At 38.5% G+C, this 21,832-nt stretch overlaps 4 protein-coding genes across 5 annotated transcripts; 1 reads left to right on the top strand and 3 right to left on the bottom strand.

Annotated features, from left to right (window-relative positions):
* Positions 1–38: 38 nt before the first annotated feature.
* Positions 39–5,648, bottom strand: LOC136243019 (uncharacterized). Its single transcript, XM_066034540.1, has 4 exons — positions 5,290–5,648; positions 583–807; positions 340–522; positions 39–289 (listed from the first exon to the last, which is right to left on the bottom strand). The coding sequence occupies exons 1-4, from the start codon at positions 5,581–5,583 to the stop codon at positions 167–169; spliced, it is 825 nt and encodes a 274-aa protein (XP_065890612.1). The 5' UTR covers positions 5,584–5,648; the 3' UTR covers positions 39–166.
* A 4,063-nt stretch (positions 5,649–9,711) lies between these two features.
* On the bottom strand, positions 9,712–10,891 carry LOC136242452 (uncharacterized). The gene is made up of 4 exons (XM_066033876.1): positions 10,492–10,891; positions 10,216–10,440; positions 9,977–10,159; positions 9,712–9,922 (listed from the first exon to the last, which is right to left on the bottom strand). Exons 1-4 carry the CDS (start codon positions 10,810–10,812, stop codon positions 9,800–9,802), a joined length of 852 nt encoding a protein of 283 aa, XP_065889948.1. The 5' UTR covers positions 10,813–10,891; the 3' UTR covers positions 9,712–9,799.
* On the top strand, positions 10,875–18,790 carry LOC136242453 (protein NipSnap homolog). Its single transcript, XM_066033877.1, has 6 exons — positions 10,875–11,221; positions 12,821–12,918; positions 15,755–15,818; positions 17,573–17,716; positions 18,416–18,502; positions 18,557–18,790. The coding sequence occupies exons 1-6, from the start codon at positions 10,936–10,938 to the stop codon at positions 18,631–18,633; spliced, it is 756 nt and encodes a 251-aa protein (XP_065889949.1). The 5' UTR covers positions 10,875–10,935; the 3' UTR covers positions 18,634–18,790.
* An 831-nt stretch (positions 18,791–19,621) lies between these two features.
* LOC136242454 (uncharacterized) lies at positions 19,622–20,755 on the bottom strand. 2 transcript variants are annotated; one of them, XM_066033878.1, is made up of 2 exons: positions 20,600–20,755; positions 19,622–20,478 (listed from the first exon to the last, which is right to left on the bottom strand). In XM_066033878.1, exons 1-2 carry the CDS (start codon positions 20,651–20,653, stop codon positions 19,939–19,941), a joined length of 594 nt encoding a protein of 197 aa, XP_065889950.1. In that variant the 5' UTR covers positions 20,654–20,755; the 3' UTR covers positions 19,622–19,938. The 2 variants fall into 2 exon arrangements, with proteins under 2 accessions (XP_065889950.1, XP_065889951.1); XM_066033879.1 differs by having other exon boundaries at positions 19,622–20,469; positions 20,600–20,728.
* Between the last annotated feature and the right edge of the window lie 1,077 nt (positions 20,756–21,832).

Genomic DNA, 21,832 nt, shown 5'->3' with positions numbered 1-21,832 from the left:
GTCAAACCTTTAGGTGTGTATACTCATACAAACTGCAGTTTGTTCTTACTTACAACTAATTCATAAATCTTGCAAAATATATCAACTTAGCAGCAAACTGAAAAAAAGTTAAGTTCCTTTTGTATATAATACTACAGCGTCAGTACAAAAAGCCAACCAAATTGCTTCAGTGTTGTATCTGGTCAGACATTCTTGGCACAGGAATCTTTGATTTGAAGTTAGCAGATAAGAAGATGATGTTCCAGACAAACAAGACCAACAGTATAACCATGCATATCACATTGATGATCTACAAAATAAAATTACTTGATTTAAAATATGGTTTTGTGGTTTACTCACAGTTACAGCAAGCACCAGACGATATATCTCCTCTATCTGTGCACATGCTTCGTTATTGTCCGGATTATAAGGATAATCATCACAATAATAATCTAAGTCATCCTTGGCTATTGTACTCTCTACTCCAGTGGCAACACAGCCAATAAACAAACAAATACCAGCGATGACACACTTAGCAATATCCTACATGATATAGGAGAGCACATATACCTCAGTAGATAGTAACAATTAATGATTCCTTACCAAACCACCATAAGCTGCGTAGTTGTTATTGAAATGGCTGGGGTTCAGAAAGTGCAGCAACAACATGATAAGTTCAGTAATCAATGTTACTGAAGCAATAAATACTATCCAGCCACTAGCTATTGTCCAACCAGTTGTGTCTGTGTAAATTTCCCCATCCACAACTTCCTCTTTCTCCTTGTCAATGGTAACAGCTGCTACACATATCAGCAATAGCAACATAACCTATTAGGAGAAATCACATACATGACTGAAGTTTGGTGGTACATGCATGCATTGATCAACTTTCCGCAATATACAGCGAAACCTTGTCTAGTGTCCATAAACAAGTAGGTCCAAACTCCCAAACACAACTACTCATTTTAATAAGTGCATTTCATGATAAAGCCCACCTAAGTCTGCAGTTTTTTTCTATCTTATGCAAAGGTGGCCTTGATGCACCAACCATGTTACACTCAGGTTGGACAAGGGGCAAATGAAAACAGTGATGGTTGAAAACTGAAATAGAAATTGGTCAAAATTCCATACGCTATTGTTTCAGTTACAAAGACAACCTCATAATTGTGATCATGTTAAGAAAGGAAAGTCTCCAAAGTGATAATGGTGTACTTTTATATCTTGTCCATTAATGAGGTTACAGTGCACCACACAGTACATAACTTGCATAAATGAAGTTTAAAAACATACTGTGATACCTTACATGATGATACAGTATGCTACTATGCACAAAACCACATGCCTAATGCCATACACATTACCATACTGTGCTACCCTGCTTGAAACAACACTGTGTTACCAGCATGATACTATATGGGCCACTGAACTGCGTCCAGGGTCTAGATGGTCTATATATAAAGTTTTGACATTTTAGGCTTTTGGTTTTTCCATTTTCCATGTTGACTTCTCTTGTTTCCCTACTTTTTTTCTATCATGCCTAATCAAACTTAAAATTCTTAATTTTTCTTTGTTTGCTTTTTTTGTACCATTATTATGACTGTGAATCAATGCATACCACATCAAAAGAAAGAATGGTGCCAAAATTAATGTTCTCATCAAACGCATGTCCCAACTATCAAATATTGCTTCAAAAGTGCAGTGGCCATTATGCTTTGCTTTTACCTACGGTACTACCCAAGTGCAACATCGCACTCGCTCATGCACGTAATTTTGCTTGAGATTTTAAAAATCACTAATTAGGGGTGTGGCAACTGTTTGCCATGCTGTCTTGTGAGTGAAACAGTTACCACACCCCTTAATTAGAAAATTTTTAAATCTTGAGCAAAATTGCATGTGCGATGTTGTGCTTGGGCAGTACCGTATGTTCAGCCTGTTACATACATAGCACTACAAACAAAAAACAGTAGAAGAAGTGCCTCTGCAATCAATCCAGTCACCATGAAAATATGACGATTTGCATGCCCCAACTATCAATTACTGCCTCGAAAGTGCAGCAGTCATTACACTTCGCTTTTAGCCTTGTTCAGCCCGTTACACAGTGTTACAAATGAAGAACAGTGATAGAATCGCCTCTGCAATCAATCCAATCACCACGAAAAGATGAACGATTCCCATTTATAAACATACTGTATGGAAGCCATGGATCACACTACTGCAAATCAACACCTTGAGCTGTCGGCAAAAGGAAATGGGACGCAAAGGAGGACAAAGGTAAGTCAATGATGTGTGTATTGTACATACTGCGGTATGTCAAAAGGTATGTCTCGGGAAGAAGCAACGTCGAACAGTGAAAAATCAAGCCCATAGCCTCAGCTATTATTGAGTTACGCTTGCCTGAAGGCATCAGGCAGGCAGTTAGTCAGCAGAAAATAATATATATATATTTTTAATTTTGTAACAATTTATTGGAAGCCTTTAGGATCATACTGAAGGTAGGTTATACCTAACCAATACTGCCAAGGTGCCAGGATGGTACTGTGAAGCTGGTTTTTGAGTGATTTTTTTGGCCAGAAAAACCCGAATCTCCATGATCTCTAATATACAATATTGTACTTTGCGTGGGAGGATCAAAGCGATGCCGCTTATCGCATTGTCCATATGGTACTAATCAACTGCATAACTGTACTATATGAGTCATATAGTACAGTTATGCAGCTAATTGGGAAAATACAGTACGGTTATGCGCTTGATTGGGCAAAGACAGCACACTTGGGCAAATACAGTACAGTTATCTGGAGAATTTATTTAAGGAATGTTACGTTAACAACACACTGTAAACCGCTAAACCAGCCAAACTAATCCTACGAGTTCATTCTACGGCTAGGAATAGATTATATAAACAATTACTGATCGTCTGATCATGAAGCCTTTTAGAAATGACTCCACTAAGACAGCACGATTGATCACGTGTGTGACATTGTAAATTGCTAAAACTAGCCAAACTAATCCTATTAGTTCGTTCGACGACTAGATTAAACACTTACTGATATCCTTATCAACGAAAATCACAGCGGTTTGAGTACTAGAGAAAATCGCTCCGAGCCAAATGACCAGGAAGTACAATATAACACTTAAAGCACCGCCTTGCTTGTGTGTATGAAAAATACAGTACTCAGGGGGTGTCTCAAGGCAAATACAGCACTCGGCTTTGCCTCGTGCTGTATTAGCCTCTCGAGACACACCCTCATACTGTATTTTCCGTACACACGCGTGGCGGTGCTTCAGTACTACCATAAAACTGTATGATACAAGTAGCTACAAGGCAAAATGAGAATTTTAAGTTTGATTAGGGATGATAGTCATAAAAAGTATTGAAACAAGGGAGGTCGCCTGTACATTAGAGTTAAAGCACAGCCACACGTGTGTACGGAAAATACAGTACGATGGGGTGTGTCAAGAGGCTAATACAGCACGAGGTGAAGCCGAGTGCTGTATTTGCCTCGAGACACACCCTGAGTACTGTATTTTTGTACACACAAGCAAGGTGGTGCTTTAAGTGTTATATTGTACTTCCTGGTCACGTCTGGCTCGGAGTGATTTTCTCTAGTACTCAAACCGCTGCAATTTTCGGTGTAAGAATATCAGTAAGTGTTCATATAATCTATTTCTAGTCGTAGAATGAACTAACAGAATTAGTTTGGCTAGTTTTAGTGATTTACAATGTCATGCACGTGATCAATCATGCTGTTTTTGTGGAGTCGTGTTTAAAAGCTTCGTGATCAGACGATCAGTAAGTGTTTATACAATCTATTCCTAGCCGTAGAACAAACTTGTAGGATTAGTTTGGCTGATTTTAGTGATTTACAGTGTGTTGCTTACGTAATATTCCACAAATAAATTCTCCGCATAACTGTACTGTATTCGCCCAATTAGCTGCATAACTGTACTGTATGACTCATACAGTGCAGTTATGCAGCTGATTAGTACTGTATGGACAATACGATATGCGGCATTGCTTTGATCCTCCCACGCAAAGAACAATATCTGCAGATATACTAGTGATTGTTCATCTATGATATAATATCCTAGTGATTGGTTGTATAATAGCATTTCGATTATGTGTATATCGTAACATGATCATTATCTCACTATTATATGACAACACCCATTTGGTATCTATATCATGTACATGCAGAAATCCCCATGGTTTGCAATGAGATACCTATTACCTTTATTGTATTTAGACATAGTGTAGCCATGTAGGTATAGACACAAAGTAGGAGCTTGCAAAATATTATAGGTATTTTAGGTGGGTCATAAATCCTATCATAGGTAATTACTGTTGTGGTGTAAGGAAGCAGTGTATGTGTAGTAATTACAACATCCTGTGTAGGAGTGTGTACAAAATATTTTGGGTAATATGTACTAGTAAGGTACTACAGTACCGCTCCTCTTGTGAGAGTGCAAGCGATAAAAAAACGTGCCAATTTAAAGGCGTGGCACCTGTTTTGCTCACAAGTATGTTTGGGATGATCATTCACGGGAAAAATGGTGCTATGCCCTTAAGCTTTTTAATTGCTCGCACTCTCGCAAGACAACATTGCATTTGAGCGATACCGTAGGTTATGACCATGGCATCTTCCACTAAGAAGAAATGAAGGTTTCAATATCAATAATACTGGCATGGCAATATTTTATCTTGACCTGTGACTACGAGTCTTTTTTCAATGTGTGACTTGTGATGAATATTAATTTTTAATTTCATCCTTGGCTGATGATCCGGTAAGAATCTCATAGATCCTTTACACAGCCAGGGTAAAGGTCTCCTCATATTTGCTGTACTTATAGTGCTAGACTATCAATGCCTGTTTAATAATAGGTTCTAACCGAGTAGAACCATAGTTCTATTGTGAATTTAATGTCTTTTTGTTTTTAATGATTTAATGACTATAATGGGTACCAGCAACAAAGAGATAACAAGTACAGAAACAAAAATCAGATTTAAAAATGACAAGCATAGCTACTACTTTTTAACTAGCTAAGACTATACAGCACAAGTACTGAAGGACTCCTGGCCCTATTACCTGTTTATAAAGTTGACTCATAGATGTCTATGTAAAAAGGTGTCATCTTCTAGAGGTATGGAATGTGTTTTAAATAGACCAGTGTAAAGGATCTATTTATGGATTTATTATAGGGCAGACAGACAACTTAGGCCTTAGCTAACAAGTTTAAATACGCGTGCATACATGCACATATTAAAGGTATGAGTACATTAAACATTCAACTACTACAATCATAGAGACTCACCGCTAGAGACACACGTATAAGTGTCTCAATCACTCCAGGAGCAAATTTACAAAAAGCGAATCCCGGGACGATGCCAGGTTGCTGTGCATTAACGCTCACCGTCTGTACCAGCACTACATTCTGCATAGGTACTTGTGAAGCAGTCACGACCATGGTATTCTGTTGTCCTGCGTACGCCGGTTGATAAACTTGTGGTTGTACTAGTACCGGCGCCGGGTTTAGCACGTATGATGGAGGCGGTGGAGGATTTGCGCCCATCGGCATCCAGGTTTCTCCCTGTTTTCCAGTAGCCATTGTTCGTTCTACTGTATCCGGTGGGTTTCCTTCCCTTAGAGATCACGAGATACTCCATGCAAGGGTAGTCTCGTGCCCAGCCGGGCTCGCGTTAATAGTATCCGAGGTAGTATCTATGGCGCGAGGCACAAGACTGCAAGGGAGGATGTAAGCCCCTCCCCACAGACACAGACACACAAACACACAGACACAACTCAACACACATAAAGACTTGTGACCACTGCCAGTGAGTAGTCTGGCGGCGCCCGCCACTCTCGGGTTATGGGAGACAGCAAGATCGATATACCTATACTCTACTACAGCAGTAATCACACTTCAAGAATGCAATCATTTTTAAAAAAAGAGCAATCAATGATAGAAACGCCACACTCTTATAAGAATCTCCTCCTCCACTGTTTAAGCTATGGAACTTCCTTCCCCCATCTGCAATTACCTCCCCCATCTGCAATTACCTCCCCCATCTGCAATTACCTCCCCCACCCTTAGTCAGTTGTGTAATGCACCTTTTTGTTATAATCTCTTTTGATTTCTGCACAGTAATAGGAAGTGGCTACTGAACTGAAAGGTTTTTTATTTACGTGTTTAGTAGCTGCTCCGAGTATTCATAGGGGATGTGCAAAGTAGTATTAGCGTTAGGTTAGGGTCGGGTTCAGCTTTGGTTTCTTCTTCACCGTTAGCTAGGTTATGTTCTTCTTACTATATAGCTACTGGGACAACTACTTGGAGGTGGGTAGCTAGCAGCGGTAGCACAGTGGTTAGCATGCTTGCCTAACTTGAAGCTGCGGTAGTCCAGGATTCGAGCCCCGGCTGAGTTTTGTGATGTGTTTTTTTCTCTCGTTTAGTGACCCTTTTTGCCTAAGATTTACTGTCAGTTCAATAGCCAGTACAGCTTATTGAACCAACTTTCGGTTCAGTATCCACTGCCCAATAAAATTAATATGAGTGGAACAACTTATCGACATTTTTCCTGGACACATGTACAACTGACTATGACATTTTCTCAACAAATTTACAATTACTCTTAATCAATAATTAACTGTACACATTGAATATGTTAATTCTGAAAATTTGTTTCTTTTTTCATGGACTAGTATAATAGATAAACACCCGCTACATGAATATAATCTCTCTTTTGCTGAGTATGAAAATTGCATCTGTAGCAGCACTATCCCATGACCACATTTAGATTCCTAGGATTCCTTTTTGCAAATGAAATGCACATGGTCCTTCATATGCTATTCTAGCTATACGACAATTTTACTCTATAGAGGCTTCAGTCCTCATGGCTGTCACTGATCCCTACAACTCTTGATCAACACAGAGAAACAATTAATTACTATGATTTGTGCACAAAACTACTCTATATGCACCGAAAATTTCAGTACTGAAACATACAAGATACCTATAGCTTTTGGGGGGCTGTGCCACTCCCTAGCTCCTATCCTGGAGCACTCCATTGCCAAATCCTACATCTGACTCTGTTACTGATATATCCAATACTACTGGAGATAATATATATGAGTGCCTCAGTAGGGGTGACTCAGACTACCATACTCCATAGCTAGATATTATAGCCATAAGGCCTTGACACAAATCTAGTATACCTGAAGGAATTAGGCAATCAGACGACAAGTGAAGGACCTTATAGCTATATAGGTATTTGATACCTCTCATAACCTCAGTGTAGCCAACTACGTACATCATGATTACCATAATGCCAACTTGAATGACATGATCAGTTCAAGCTATAGTTACTGGCCACCTATAGTGAGTGTTGTATTCACTTGAGAGTGGTCAAATTTATTGTTTTTGGATCACAGTAAATAGCTACTAAATTGTGTTATAAGGTCACTTGGCATTTGCACAACTTTTAATAGTTATGTAAAATGAACCCTGGTAGCTACAGGAGTTTGGATAACTATAAGGTTCCACAGTGAAATATAAACAGGTATAGCTATCAGTAGTTATATCATCTGTATTTGCCTACAGTCTAGATCTGCGCTTGCATATGTGCATGAGTGTAGCTCATATTCACTTCAAACTACATTGTAGCTACGTGGCAGCATTGAATCAAAACACACAACTTTTATAGTTACAACACCGTGAGCATTTTCTGTTTGAAGTACCAGATAGCTGGACATAGCCTGCCTTGCAATGAGTAACTAAACCAAAATAGCCTGCATGCATTGAGGTACATATAATTCATAAACTTGTACCATGAACACTTCTGTACATCATTCCTCTCAGGCCACATGATACATTACACAATAATTCATGTGATATAGAATCAACAAATCTCTTATTTGGTTATAATGTGGTGCATGCAGATCCATTAATTGTTGTCATACCGGAAAAGAACTGTGTCATTTTTTTTCTCCAGGCTGGTAGCTACACACTGGGTGATAACTTAATTAGTAATCAACCAGTGCAGGTGCAATAAATACTGGGATCAATGACCTAGAACTTTTATTGTTACAAGTACAAGTAAAAATTAGGAATATTAAGGGATCAAGAAATAAAAGTGAAACAAAAGTGGTTGACTTTGCCTCCTGAAAATATACTAGCAGTGAACATTTATCTATGACTGAATTACAGATTATATGTCCACTAGTATATCTTCAGGTGTATAGGTGACGTCCTTTGTTTCACTACTTTTTTATGATCCCTAGAACTCCTGATTCCTACTTGCCAAGGTAAGTATATTGTTTTCGTCTGAGCATGCCCCCCAACTATTAGCGAAATGGCTTATACGCTTTGCTTTCAGCTACCAGAAATTTCAGTTTTGTTTGTACATAAACAAATTCCATAAACAAATTCCTGGGTAAGGCCACCAGCTAGCCATTAGTGATTAGCCTATGCATGATATTATATTACATTCAGCAATGTAGCGTGTATGGGACTTGAGGATCAAACAGCCTCTCTGTTGTCCTATACACAGCTTGCTATAATACTAATAAGACTGTTAGTAGGTAATACTTTAGAAAGCATTTTTTAAACCCGAACAACTGTTTTGTGTGACAGGCCACAGGTAGCTTCTCTTCAATGCATTAAAATTCCAAAGGATATGCAATAAATATAGAGTTGTGTGCTTGGTGTTGAACGCAAAAAGAAAATTCCAACTATCTTAGTGCATTTACAAGATGGTTTTAGTGGACCGCATTCACTTTAGAACACTGGCATAACTACTAACTAGGATTGTATTAGGTAGTCCAATAAAATCATATTAGTCTGCTACCATGAGACTACACTATTTATTAATATTAACCCTAGAGCATTATTATATTAATGTACACCACAACCACTAAGCCATCAAAGTGTTAACCACTTATGTTTTCAGTTGTGCCTAACTATATACATGCATGGCTTCCTGTTATGATTGTGAACTATTTGTAAGTCTTGCAATTAACCATGCAATAAGGCACTAGATTAGCTTTACAGTAGGCTTACCCTTTTGATGCTATATGCATTCACCCAGCTGTTACAACTCTAATACTGACATTATGCTACCACTTCATGCTGTTATTCAGTTCCATGTAGTGGCTATTGTTAATGTAGCAGCTCACATTCCTGACTCCCACATATACATGAATTGACATTAGTAAATTGTGTAACCCGATATTCAATGCAACCATGCACATATCAAGAATCGTTCTTCTGTAAAATATTATTATTCCATGTTTCTTGTCACTGGAACGCTGATATATGCTGATACATACGTATCAAACCTTATTGCTTCATAGCTTTTGAATTATATTTTGCTGTACTGGCCACCTAAGCCAGCAGTCTGTCCCTCAGCGAAAGTATATAGGCCTGTATGCATGGCATTTATGATATGCAGCTGACTACAAAACATGATGCCAAACTGAATTAAGTGTAAGTATATACTTTAAGTTGGGTTGTGTGCATATGGGTTGTTAGTAAGTAATGTAGTGCAGATTAATTTAGAAACATGGTATATATCATATGAACCATGGCTCACTTCGGTGTATTTCGCCTCGGCGTTTATCAACAGTAAACTTCCTCTGACTTCAGAGTTGGTTCCTCTGACTTCAGAGTTGGGATGTATATAAGTGCAATACACCTCGTAGCCATGGTTTATATATTACATATATATACTATGACCTGATGGTAGGTGTGACAATGGACATATTCACAAAGTACTAAACAACATTAATGTATCTCACATCATACAGATACGGCTAGGATTAGTATTGTGTTACTGGCGTTGTTGGTCTGAAACTCTTGGCACAGGAACCTTTGAGCTGAAACCACAAGATAAGAATACAATATCCCAGATGAATAGGATCAGCAGCAGGAACATGCATACCACATTGATGATCTAAATAACAGCAATAATATGTAGTGTTTCAATAAAATTAATTATGTTACTTACAGTCATGGCAAGTACTAGACGATAAATCGTTTCTAATTTCTCACAAGCTTCGTTGTTATCTGTATCAGCATAAAAGCTATCGCAGTGGTCGTCCAAGTCTTCATTAGCTATTGAGGTCTCCACTCCGGTGATAATGCACCCAATAAACAGAGCGATACCAGCCATAACACACTTGGCAATATCCTATGTATAGAAGTGTCTAGAGTATCATATTGAAGAGAGGTTAATAGATTTCTTACCAATCCACCAAAGATTCCATACTGATTATTGAAACAACCAGGGTTCAGGAAGTGTAGCAATAACATTATAAATTCTGTGATTACGGTCACTGAGGCTACGAATACTACCCATCCAGCAGCTCCAACCCAACCAGTTGCATCAACAGTGATTCCACGATCTGTAACCTCATCTTTCTCCGCGTCTATAGTGGCTGCTCCTACTGCAATTAATACCAGTAACATCATCTATGAAGAACATTGTCTTCTAAGGCTTCACTTGAGTACATGGGTACTCACCGTTAATGGCACACGTATAAACGTTTCGATGATCCCTGGTGTAAATTTACAGAAAGCAAATCCTGGTAGAAGGTCTGACACCTGTGGGTTATAGGACCTTGCCTGTACCAACACTACATTTTGTACTGGAGCTCGTCCAGCCGCCACGAAAAAGGTTTGCTGCTGTTGTCCCGTCACTGGATAGGCTGCGCCTTGTGGTGGATATCCTGACGCGGAATAGGTTGGCGGATACGCTTGTTGCTGTACCGCAACTCCCTGTTGATTAGGTGCATATGGCGGGGGATATGCTTCTGTCTCCTTTGCTGGAATCTCAGCGGTCATTGTCACCTTGCTGTAGACAAATCCTTAGAAGGCTTCGTTAATTGTTATTATTCACGTGATTACCACCCATTGTGATCAAACCATCGCGCAAGCGTTTATAGCTCGGTTTCGAAAGGTCTTTCAATGTTGGCCTACGCTTGTTTGAGGAACAAAAGTCTTTCAAAGGTTGCCACTAGAGCGTTGCCTTTGCTTTCAAGAAACTTTAGTAATGGCAGCAAGCGACCTCCAGTATTCGAAATGAGAAACTATGAAGTTCCTCCAGGAAAACTTGGCGACGTCATCAGCAGTGCAACAACGCGAGTCAAACTTGAAGTGGAGATGGGATCAGTTCTACTAGGGTTCTGGGCTACTGAAGGATTTTTAAAAGATGGATTAATTACCACTGAGCTGTTTGCATTGTGGGAATATGGTGAGGATTAACCTTGGGATTAATATGACCTAGTTAGTCTGGCGCCGCCCGCCCCTTCGCAAAAAGTAAGGGTCTGGTGAAATACACATTTCAAAATAGACAGCTCACGTAATGCTTGTTACGTCAGATGATTGCACTTCAATTCGAACAAAAGCATTGTGTTGCCAAGGCGATTTCTGTGTGAACGTCATTGGCATGCACTAATTGGCTAGCACTGAATCTGGGCGCTAGAAATGATTTAGTATCTGTATTTCATCAGACCCTTACTTTTTGCGAAGGGGCGGGCGGCGCCAGACTATGACCTAGTATGACGTGCAATGTGAGAAAAGTGTCCCATCTAACTAAACTGATTTTTGTGCACTACGATTTTTCTTGAATGTGCACTTTCATATAAGGCCACTCCAAATAAATTCTCTGTTTCCCGTCCACCGCCCGCATCTGGTTACTGCCAGCTCTAAATGTTCCATTATTCTGTGTTCTTCCATTATTTTCCGGTTATTCTTGCATACTGATAGGCTCAGTAAAAGCGATCTTGAGACAGTGTCAGCTCACGTGCTATCAAATTTCACGTTTGAGTTATTTTTGCAACTTACAAAGAAAGGAACAAGCTTAAGCATGCTTTTATGCAGCCTTTCTGGCTGTGCCAGGTAAATAATGACTTGAAAAGCTAGCCAATCTTATAATGAAATAATGGAAATGGACCGCCCGCCCGCATACAAATATGCCTGAGTCCAGGACGGGAAACAGAGAATTTATTTGGAGTGGCCTAATAAGCATGCTTTGCTCATGTGCATTACTTAAAGAAGAAACTTTAGCATTGAATGGATAATTCTGTGCAATGTTTTGGTTGCTTATAACATAAAGTAGATTACCGTAGGCGGGAAAAGTTACGCGAGAGAAAAGTTTTGCAAATTTTGCGATTGCAGTAACCATCGCAAGACTTTTACGCTGGTTGGCTTGCTGGACTGTCTACATGCTTGTATTTGTACAGTAAGAAATTACTATACACAATCAGTACTGTGAAACTTTTCCGCCAGTGTACAGAGTAGAGAGCCATTCGCGTAACTTTTCCCATGCGTAACTTTCCCCGTCTACGGTAATTGACGTAGTGAATTAATTTAAGTTTTGACTCCCTCATCTGAACAATTATATGTGTCCCCCTCATCTAAACACTTACATGTGACCCCCTCATCTGAGCACTTACACGTGACCCCCTCATCTGAATGCTTATGTGTGACCCCCTCATCTGAACACTTACACGTGACCCCCTCATCTGAACACTTACACGTGACCCCCTCATCTGAACACTTACATGTGACCCCCTCATCTGAACACTTACAGGTGACCCCCTCATCTGAACACTTACACATGACCCCCTCATCTGAACACTTACATGTGAGTGCCTGTTTTTGTCACACACTCTACACCCTAATTACAGATGATGGATCTAAATCTCGCACACTACTCTACATGCACACATCCTAATGTCTTTGTGTGTGTTATTTACATATTTGATGTAATAAATATAGCTATCTACTTGTGTAGTGGTTTATTACATAACATGCTAGTAAAGATTTGTTGCTTTTGTTCTCTATGCAGAAAGCTTTGATCACAGAGACTCACAGTTGGCAAAGCGAATTAAAAATGATGACTGGATTGCATCAGTGAAGATAATGCAACCCCTAATTAAAACTAAAGTGTGTACTCCTTTATTTTGTTTGTGGTGTGTGTGTGTGTGTGTGTGTGTGTGTGTGTGTGTGTGTGTGTGTGTGTGTGTGTGTGTGTGTGTGTGTGTGTGTGTGTGTGTGTACGTACAATAGATAATTTGCATACCGACTCAATCATTTACATTATCAATCACCAAATTACTACTACCCACAACTAGTGTTATTTACAGGTGATTGAATTTCATTGTTAGTCTTTTTACTGCCTTTTAAACCCAATAACCACCATATGATGGAATCAACTATAAATGCCCATAATAGTATCAATTTATTAGCAACTTCTGCTTTATGTTTTAGTAGCCACTATGCTTATGGATAAACTGGTCGCTTGTGCACCATTGTAGGTAATATATGATGTCATTTTTTTGGTGAATGATAATATGCATTGCTAGTGGGGGTGGGTGATGTCTTAAAAAACATTTTTTTGCGCATTATCTCGATAACTACTAATATTGCAATATGTCTCTTGAATAACTCATATCTAGTCCATATCAACTGACCTACCTGTCCAATTTGTTTTCAAATTCCAAGAAAGCTGATTTATTGCGGTTGTCAATACCTAGTATTCAGGGGTGGAGGAAGCATCTACAAGTTCAGTAGGCAACTGTGAGACAATGCTTCTATGACCATAGCTAGTATCATACTTGTGCAAGCACAATCAGCATTTACAGCATGCTTAGACTAGCCCCAGAAATATTTTGCAAAATTACTTTCTGACGTTGAATCTAGAGACAATTTCACATATATTATAACTGCTAAAAATATGCTCTAATGGAAAGAATAGTCACTGACTTATCTATCAGGGTATCGCTGACTGCTCTATTAGAGTATCTCATGTGACGATATCCTAAAGCAATCCTGGCAACCAGACTGGACTTGGAATGTGGCTCAATATACCACTAAAAGTTGAGTAGGCATTTGCCTACCCAGTTCTGCCTACCCGGTTCTGCCACCCCTGGTATTGTATGCCTGAGCTGTACCCATAATGCTTTTTCTGCAAGATGTTGCATCATACTTACCAAGGTAACAGCAACTATAGCTTGTTACAGTGTATCTCAATGTCATTTTTGCACATCAATATCAGTAAAATATTATTTCTCAATATTGAAATATTTCCCACCCCTAATTGCAAGCAATCCTTTAAAGTAATGACAAATAGTTCGAGTGTTTATTCGAGTTCTTACTATTTGCATGCCTAAGCCATTTTTCTTGTGTTTGAGTATTTAAACTGGTAAATTAAAAGTGTTAAATCCTTGATATTAATCTCCACGTTTACATGGTGTGTTATTGGGACTGCTTTAATCTTTTTCTGTGACCAGAAATTTCAGAAAATCAGCAAAAAATATTTAGTCATTGTGATTTGGATTTGAATGTTTTTGAAGCCTTGTTCATTTGCAGTCAAAGGATTTAGTTACCAAGGTTTGTCCTGGTCCTGGTGCTTACGTGCTCCTGTTGCCGCAAACTAGTCCTTTACTGTTACATGCCATAACTTGTTTATCTTTACCTGAGTTGACAGCAATATCAAAGAAAAGAAATATCCATTATAGCAGCCATGTTTAAAAGCTTGTTAAGTACAGTGTATCCGCAATTATCTGGATACCTCAATTATCCAACCACCAAAAAAGTGACTGTTCTATTAGAGTATTTGTTGATGATGTCATGTGTGTTCTATAAAAGTATTTTCATAGTATTCTGTCAATGGGCTATTTATCCAAACAAAGAACAGTTTTGTCTATAGGAACAATGGTGCTCAGATAATTGAGCTGGATCCATTGTACATACTTTCCAATAGTAACAGATGTAAGTAAAATTGTATCTGAGTAGGGGCCATAGAATGAAAACAATGAAATTAGGGAGGTTTAGTCAGTCAATCAGTAGCTAAATAGGAAGTTTTACAATTCCATACAAACTTGTTGGAAGGGTTTGGGGTCCCTTTAAAGGCTTTTTGAGCTTCTAACCAGTTATACCAAGCTGTTATGAAGGAAACCGTAAGGCTGTTAATTGGTTGTTTTTGATTTTGTTTGGGGTGAGAAAGCCCAAACTTCCATAATCCTACCACCATACTCTATGATATAATACAGTAGACCCTGACCTTCGTTTATCCGTACTCTTGTTTTACTGAAATTGGAGGTGACTGTTCTATTAGAGTATTTTGAGAACAGGTGTATGTTCTATTAGAGTATTTCAACAGAGCAATAGATATAAATGTATGGGCTTCAGTTATCTAAATTATTCACTTATCTGAACACTTTTACCATTGCCTGAGACATATTGGGGTTTGGATAACCGAGGTTCTACTGTGATATTGTAATATAATGTTTTATACTGCAATATGCATCCATACTGAGAATATATATTTTGGTCTGTAGGTAAATACACCTTTTGCCTTTGAAATAGGAAACCTATTACCAACATATTAACAGGCTAAAATTCTTAATATCCGCAACAGGCATGCTCCTTTGTAGACCTTATTCACTGAATTAATTTGATAGCGCTTATAGCCCGTTGTGAAGGAGTTGTCCGCCAATATTCGCCATTTGCAGTGCCAAAACCATAGTAACATCACAGTTCTCTGCCAAATTTGCCATTTGCAGTACCATAACTATGGTAACATGATAGCAACCGTTATGCTCGTCCAGTTTTAGAACTCAAAATGGTGTCCAAAAGGCCATCACCATGACAAACAGGACACTTGTATGGCTTCGCATGACATCAGAGGGCGCTAAATGAATAAGGTCTATTAGAGCTTCAATCCTGCATATGTTTTACTTTCATTGTTAATGTTTGTGTGTGTTTTGTTTTGTTACAGTCAATAATATTGTGGAACCACTTCAGCTTTGCTCCATTACTTTTGGAACCTAGAACAACAGGAGGTAACCTTTTATGTAGCATTGATTGCAAACTTGTTCCACTCTTTCTCATCCCCTTTTTAGGTTTACATGCTTTTACTAATCTATTGACTTGTTTCCCTGCTTTAAGCTTTAGCATACTTTTTGTAGTTCACAAACAAACTGGAGTGATGTATTTATCCCAAGCTTTGTAGGTATATATGTCTCCTGTGCATAGAGTAAATTTATTGAAATGGAAATTGCTCACATTTCACATGCGTATTGATAGACCTAAATGGTACCACTGTATGGAGGGGAATTTTGGCAGAGGGAAACCCTTACCAAATTATTCACTGAGTATAATAAATTTGGCAACTTGCTAATAGGCAAGCATGTCCTGCAGCTATTGTTGACTATCTGCATGGGACATTTAAAAGTAGTGCTAAACCTGCTTCACAAGTCAAACCTACTTCACAAGCTAGGTTAGTAGTACTACTAGCAATGCTTTTACAGTCACAGTTGTGCCCCTCATGTGGCTATTCGCTAATGCATTTTGTGCAACACAACCAGTTCCCACTCCTGAGTGTCTCATTGTAAAAACAGTGTACCCGGGACTGGGCACCCACGAGTATCCAGGAATTTTATACACTTCCAATATTCTATACTTGTACTATATACCTCTACAAGCAGTCTTGCATGGCCAATCCACTTTTTCCCCATCACAGTGTCTCACAATGTTTAAACCAATTAACGCCTCTGAAAAAGTGTCTGGAACTGTGACTGCATTTATAGGCCACTTGCCTGCCACACAATGAGTATAAATTACTGGTATATTGTGTCTCCTAGCTATAAAAGTTTAGAAACATTGTGCAAACGCACCACGATGTATGCGGTCTGGTTGTCAAGCTGCTGGACTGAAACTTGCTTAGCTAATAATCGCTACTTTTCCTGAATATTTGTTTGCACTATGTGTCTAAACTTCAGTAGCTAGGCAACATACTAGACTGGTATTCCTTTGTACAGAAGGCGAGTGACCTATAAATGCGGTCAGCGTCAGACATTTTCTCAGAGGTGTGTTAATTTCTAATTACTTTAAACATTGTGTGAGACACTGTGATGGTGAAAAGTGGATTGGCCATGCAAGACTACTTGCAGAGGTACCTAGTACAAGTATAGAATATTGTGAAGTGTATAAACTTCCAAGAAGAGTTGAATCCTCGTGGGTCCCCTGGTCCCTGGTCCACTGTTTTGCCTATCCAAAAACTTGGTGAACAAAAATTGCTTGCCAAATCTATTGAGTACCATACATGGTTGACTCAATGCATCACTTGATATGAATAAAGGCTCTCTTTGGTTGATAGCGTATTACCCTGTGATTAATGATTGCACGTAGAATAACATGGATATTTCAGTAATTGTTTGTTTTATGTTAATGGTTACTGTATTTAAGTCAGCCACTAAATACAATAGTGTTAAAGTGAAATGGCTAATGTTAGAGATCTGGTACTGCCAAGTAAATCCCTGAAAGCGTGGCAATACACTTGTTTGTGTCACTGCTTTCAAGAGCGAGCTGACGTCCTTACTACACTTTCCTTGTACAACAACTGTTGAATACTTTGTTGAATATAACTGGCGTACAAAGGCCCTGTTACCTTGTATGTATTTCAAATTATTGTTTAGTGGAAATATCTGTGTTATTCTACACCATTATTAATCATGGGGTAATACTCTTGGGTTACTATTATACTCTTGCTATGGTATAATCTGTAGTGGGTACTTAAAATGAACGTTTATTTCAGGAATATTTGAGTGGCGTAACTACAGGCTTCTTCCTGGAATGATTCCTGCATGGCAGAAGAGATTTAGTGTCACCTTTCCAGAGCGTGCCAAATACTCCAGCCCCATTGGAATTTGGTTCTCAGAAATTGGAGGACTGAACGAAAGTAAGCACAACTGGTAAAGTTTGATGAGGATGACTAATGTTCATGTGTTGAATTTCACATTAGAGTATGAGCACTTTCAGCTTGATACTAAACCTCTCTTAATAAACTCCCCAAATTAAGGACACAATAGAAAAACCTCCATAATAAGGACAAAAATTTTGGTCCAACAGATCTGGTTAATACATTTTCACCTCTGAAAGAGGTTTAAAGGGGGTTTCAGGTTCTCTGGAGTTGCAACTTCAGCCTATAGCTGTAAGTTGAAGACCAAAAAAAAAAGGTCACTATGTGGTTTTGAACACTCTGAAGTAAAAATGGAAAGAACTCTAACATTTTTACCTCTGTATTACAGCAAAAAGTGGCCAAAAACGCTGGGTCCCAAAATGTCCATAATAGAGAGGTTCCACGGTATATTGTATACAGTGTGTGTCACTCCTTATTGATTTTATTGTTTAGTATAATTTTTTCTTGGCTAATTGCAATGGTCACACCCAATTTTTGTGGTTGCTTAATAGTCTTGTAGTTAAGGAAATGGTTTAATGATTTCAATGTGTTATGCTGGTATTAAAAAACAATTTTGCAATCACCTATTGCTCTCTCTGCCCCTGGTGACTATACTTAACAAGACCAGCCATAATTTGAGATGATATGGTATATGATAACTAATCGAAGTCACAGCATTGTTATATTGTTCTAATGTAGTAATGCATATTTGGCCATACAAGTCTATGGAAGACCGAGCATCAGTCAGAGCTGAGGCATCTCAAGATGCTGAATGGTCCCAGTGTGGTAAGTGTTACGTAACTAAAAGAGTTAATATATCATGATGACAATTTTTTTTAGTTGCAGATACCATGCCATTTATGCAGAAGATGCAAAACAAGATTCTTTACCCCACTCCACTGTCTCCCATACAGTGAGCTGGTTGTTACAACTGATAGAGGACACTAATAAGCTGATGTGTTATTAATACTATTTGGTACTAGTGTGGTAGTGTATCGAAATATTTATTGAAGTACATACACTAGGTGTGTGGTTATCTGATAAAGTGTGCAAAAGATTTTTTCATACACTTTAGTTATAAGCTTTTCAACAAACTTATACCAGTCCTCTCTGATCAACGATGATCTCACTGATAATGCTTCTTAATAGCTTCTACTGTTTCATTAGCCATTATTGCCAGATGAGATTAATGGCTCTTTTGTTGGTCAGTATCCTCCTGCTGTGACAGTCTGGAAATGTAATAGGGTTCACATTATTTTTACTTAAAAACATGACTCCATTGTACATTTTCACAAGCATGCAATGCAAAGTGAACTGTCTGCATTCTTATCCTCTTAAATTACCAGACAGTCCGTTTTCTACAGTTGCCAATTGAAGGATCAGTCAAAAAAGGAGGTAAGTGCCAAAAGACCACTCTACATTTATGGGGTCATTTCAAGATCAGTTATAAATAGTACAATAGTTTGTTTCCTTATTGTGTTTTTTATTCAGCACATGTTAGTACCTTGTAGCAACCGGGGTAGTTTGCATGCAAAATATCAGACCAGCCCGGCATAGGCTTGATTTCCACCAAGTCCAAGGGCCTGTAACACCAGTCTGTTGTATGCTTAGCTATGCCAGATACAGAACAAACTTAATGTTTTGCTTACTGCTTATTATTATCCACCTCATCTTGCTGGGGTTGAGTGGATATTTATAATAGCACACAGTCACTCAATAAACAGACATACTGTGCTACAAGCATCAGAGACTCGATGTAGTTCATTTGTTTGGCAACAAGAAGTATATGACAGTTTTGTGCCGTAACAGTTGTTAGCTACTTTAATGTCATTTATTTTCTGTGCATTTTTGTGTTGCTTATTAAGATGTTTGTACCTGCATATGCACATTGCTTACTGGTAGCTCTCAGTTGAATTACAGTTATTTTCTGTATAGCATATATCAAAAAGCATATAGCTATAAATAATTGTATCCATGCAGTATCACACATCATACTGGTAAAGGCACATCCTGTATGCCAGCTAAATCAGTGCAAAAATTATACAAAAGCAACATCTAGACTGCTAGACAACACACTGAGACTCTATTTTTACTTGTCCTACACACTGCATGGGTCACTACACTATTTGTTAGTCCACATCAACAGCAACTTTCATGTACTTGATCCGATACTTTTCATCATGTTCATTCCGGTACATCTCAAGGTACAATCCTTTAGTGAGTTAAAGTTGACGTTCATAATTAACAATGTTAGTATATCCTCCATCATTCTCTGTATGACAGGATCCCCACTTTTCAGTGGGTCTAATTTGCATCTTTGCCTCACTAGTAAATGCCCGTGAACTCACAGTAGGGCCATTAGGTGCAATTACATTTTTAAGGAATATTCCATTTTTGTTGCCCTCTATGTGACGACATGGTGAAAGGTTATGGTAATTAGTTTTATCAGTCTGATGTAAGCCAATGAAAGATGTTCCATCACTTATGCCAAAAGACGGATCGTGATCTATGCTGTTAGCAAGTACTGTGTTCATGGCCACTGTGATAGTCACAGTGATATCATCAGTACTTGCCAGGATACCAGGTGGTACCAGTTGAACTTGTAGAGCACGCTGCCAGTTTGCTCCAGTAGTGGGAAGGATCTCAAAATATTGAGGGTAGAGAGCATGAGGTCCGGTTATGGTGGAGTATTTGTGTATCCATTTGGGGGTCATCAATTGATAGTAGGGTAGGATAGTTTGTACCACTTGAATCTGTTGGAACTGAAAGTATATTATGTAAACACATACGTGCACTGTATGGCAAGCATATCACCATAGCAGGATCTTTATACAAACACCCATATTCTACCCTTTTGTGACAATTGCTGATTTTAGTACTCACATTTTTGTTAGCCTCAACTCCGATAGATAACACAAGGATCACCAATACTAACATGATGCAGAAGTCTGTGAAATCTAAGCCGAACAATATTCACATGTATAATATGGACAGCTATGCAACTGTGTGGTCTTTTGTAGGAAGTACTGTATTGCATGAGTTGCATAAAAATGCATGTGAAATCATAACCACTTTGTCCATTTTGAAAATTAATTTTACTGCTTTATAGATTGGTGGTTTACGTGCAAACGGTGTGGTCTTTTGCAACTGTGTGGTCTTTTGTAGGAAGTACTGTATTGCATGAGTTGCATAAAAATGCATGTGAAATCATAACCACTTTATCCATTTTGAAAATTAATTTTACTGCTTTATAGATTGGTGGTTTACGTGCAAACGGTGCAATCATCATCATACAGCTAGTACAATCAGAACAATTGAACAGGGAGATTCAATTCTATGGTTCTACCAGCTTGTGTGGTAGTAGTTACTGTACAGCTATCACATACACCTCACTTAGTATGCATACCAGCCTATGCATGTGTTGCTAAGATTATTAGGTAATAAAATTAAATTCTTGTTATTACGATGATCAAGCTGAGGTAGCTATGAATTCAGACGCAAATACTACTTAATTTTATGAGGCACCATTATTTTTTTGATGGCCTGAGTATGCACAGGTTCACCAGTCATGCATATTCAAAAAAAGCAAGCACAAGGTAATTAAGATGAAAGTTGAGTTCACAGAGTTCAGTTCAGAGACATATGTGCACCTTTTGGGAATGCATGTTGCTGCTTGTAGGCCTATAGCATACATGGAACTATGTCCACTTATCAGGATTGTACATACTGCATGTACTAGTGCATGTACTAATGCATACTGCATTTGCTCCATGCATCAAAGAAATTCCTATATTTTAAAAATTCCCTATTTTTAGGGAATTTTATATACTCTGGACATCTATGGTGCTAATTAAGGCATCTCAAGATCCGACTGAGTTGGCCCAGTGTGGTAAAATAAAGTAAATGATAGTTGCAGTAGCTACCATGCCTAATTATGCAGAAGATGCAAAAGTTGTTTTTGTATGTGTCACCTTGTCTGCTTGTCATTGTACTTTTATGTGTAACCCTGTATGTGTGTAATGCTCCGGTAAGGAAGAAGGCTATGCCGATTACTGTAAGGTTAAATTAAAAATCAATCAAAATCAACAAGAATGAATTGGTAGGCTGATCGGAAGA

Source organism: Dysidea avara, chromosome 13, assembly GCF_963678975.1.
Source record: "Dysidea avara chromosome 13, odDysAvar1.4, whole genome shotgun sequence".
NCBI lineage: Eukaryota > Metazoa > Porifera > Demospongiae > Dictyoceratida > Dysideidae > Dysidea > Dysidea avara.
The sequence above is the reverse complement of the archived record's forward strand: the minus strand, read 5'-3'. Positions and strand labels throughout refer to the sequence as shown.

Coding starts and splice junctions, on each gene's coding strand:
- LOC136243019 (XM_066034540.1), bottom strand. CDS start 5,583: ATGGCTACTGGAAAACAGGGAGAAACCTGGATGCCGATGGGCGCAAAT. Junction 523..582: donor ACGCAGCTTATGGTGGTTTG/GTAAGGAATCAT, acceptor TATATCATGTAG/GATATTGCTAAGTGTGTCAT. Junction 290..339: donor GTCTGGTGCTTGCTGTAACT/GTGAGTAAACCA, acceptor TTTATTTTGTAG/ATCATCAATGTGATATGCAT.
- LOC136242452 (XM_066033876.1), bottom strand. CDS start 10,812: ATGACCGCTGAGATTCCAGCAAAGGAGACAGAAGCATATCCCCCGCCA. Junction 10,441..10,491: donor TTATACGTGTGCCATTAACG/GTGAGTACCCAT, acceptor TGTTCTTCATAG/ATGATGTTACTGGTATTAAT. Junction 10,160..10,215: donor ATGGAATCTTTGGTGGATTG/GTAAGAAATCTA, acceptor TTCTATACATAG/GATATTGCCAAGTGTGTTAT.
- LOC136242453 (XM_066033877.1), top strand. CDS start 10,936: ATGTTGGCCTACGCTTGTTTGAGGAACAAAAGTCTTTCAAAGGTTGCC. Junction 12,919..15,754: donor AACCCCTAATTAAAACTAAA/GTGTGTACTCCT, acceptor GTTTTGTTACAG/TCAATAATATTGTGGAACCA. Junction 18,503..18,556: donor TGCTGAATGGTCCCAGTGTG/GTAAGTGTTACG, acceptor AATTTTTTTTAG/TTGCAGATACCATGCCATTT.
- LOC136242454 (XM_066033878.1), bottom strand. CDS start 20,653: ATGTTAGTATTGGTGATCCTTGTGTTATCTATCGGAGTTGAGGCTAAC. Junction 20,479..20,599: donor GAGTTGAGGCTAACAAAAAT/GTGAGTACTAAA, acceptor ATATACTTTCAG/TTCCAACAGATTCAAGTGGT.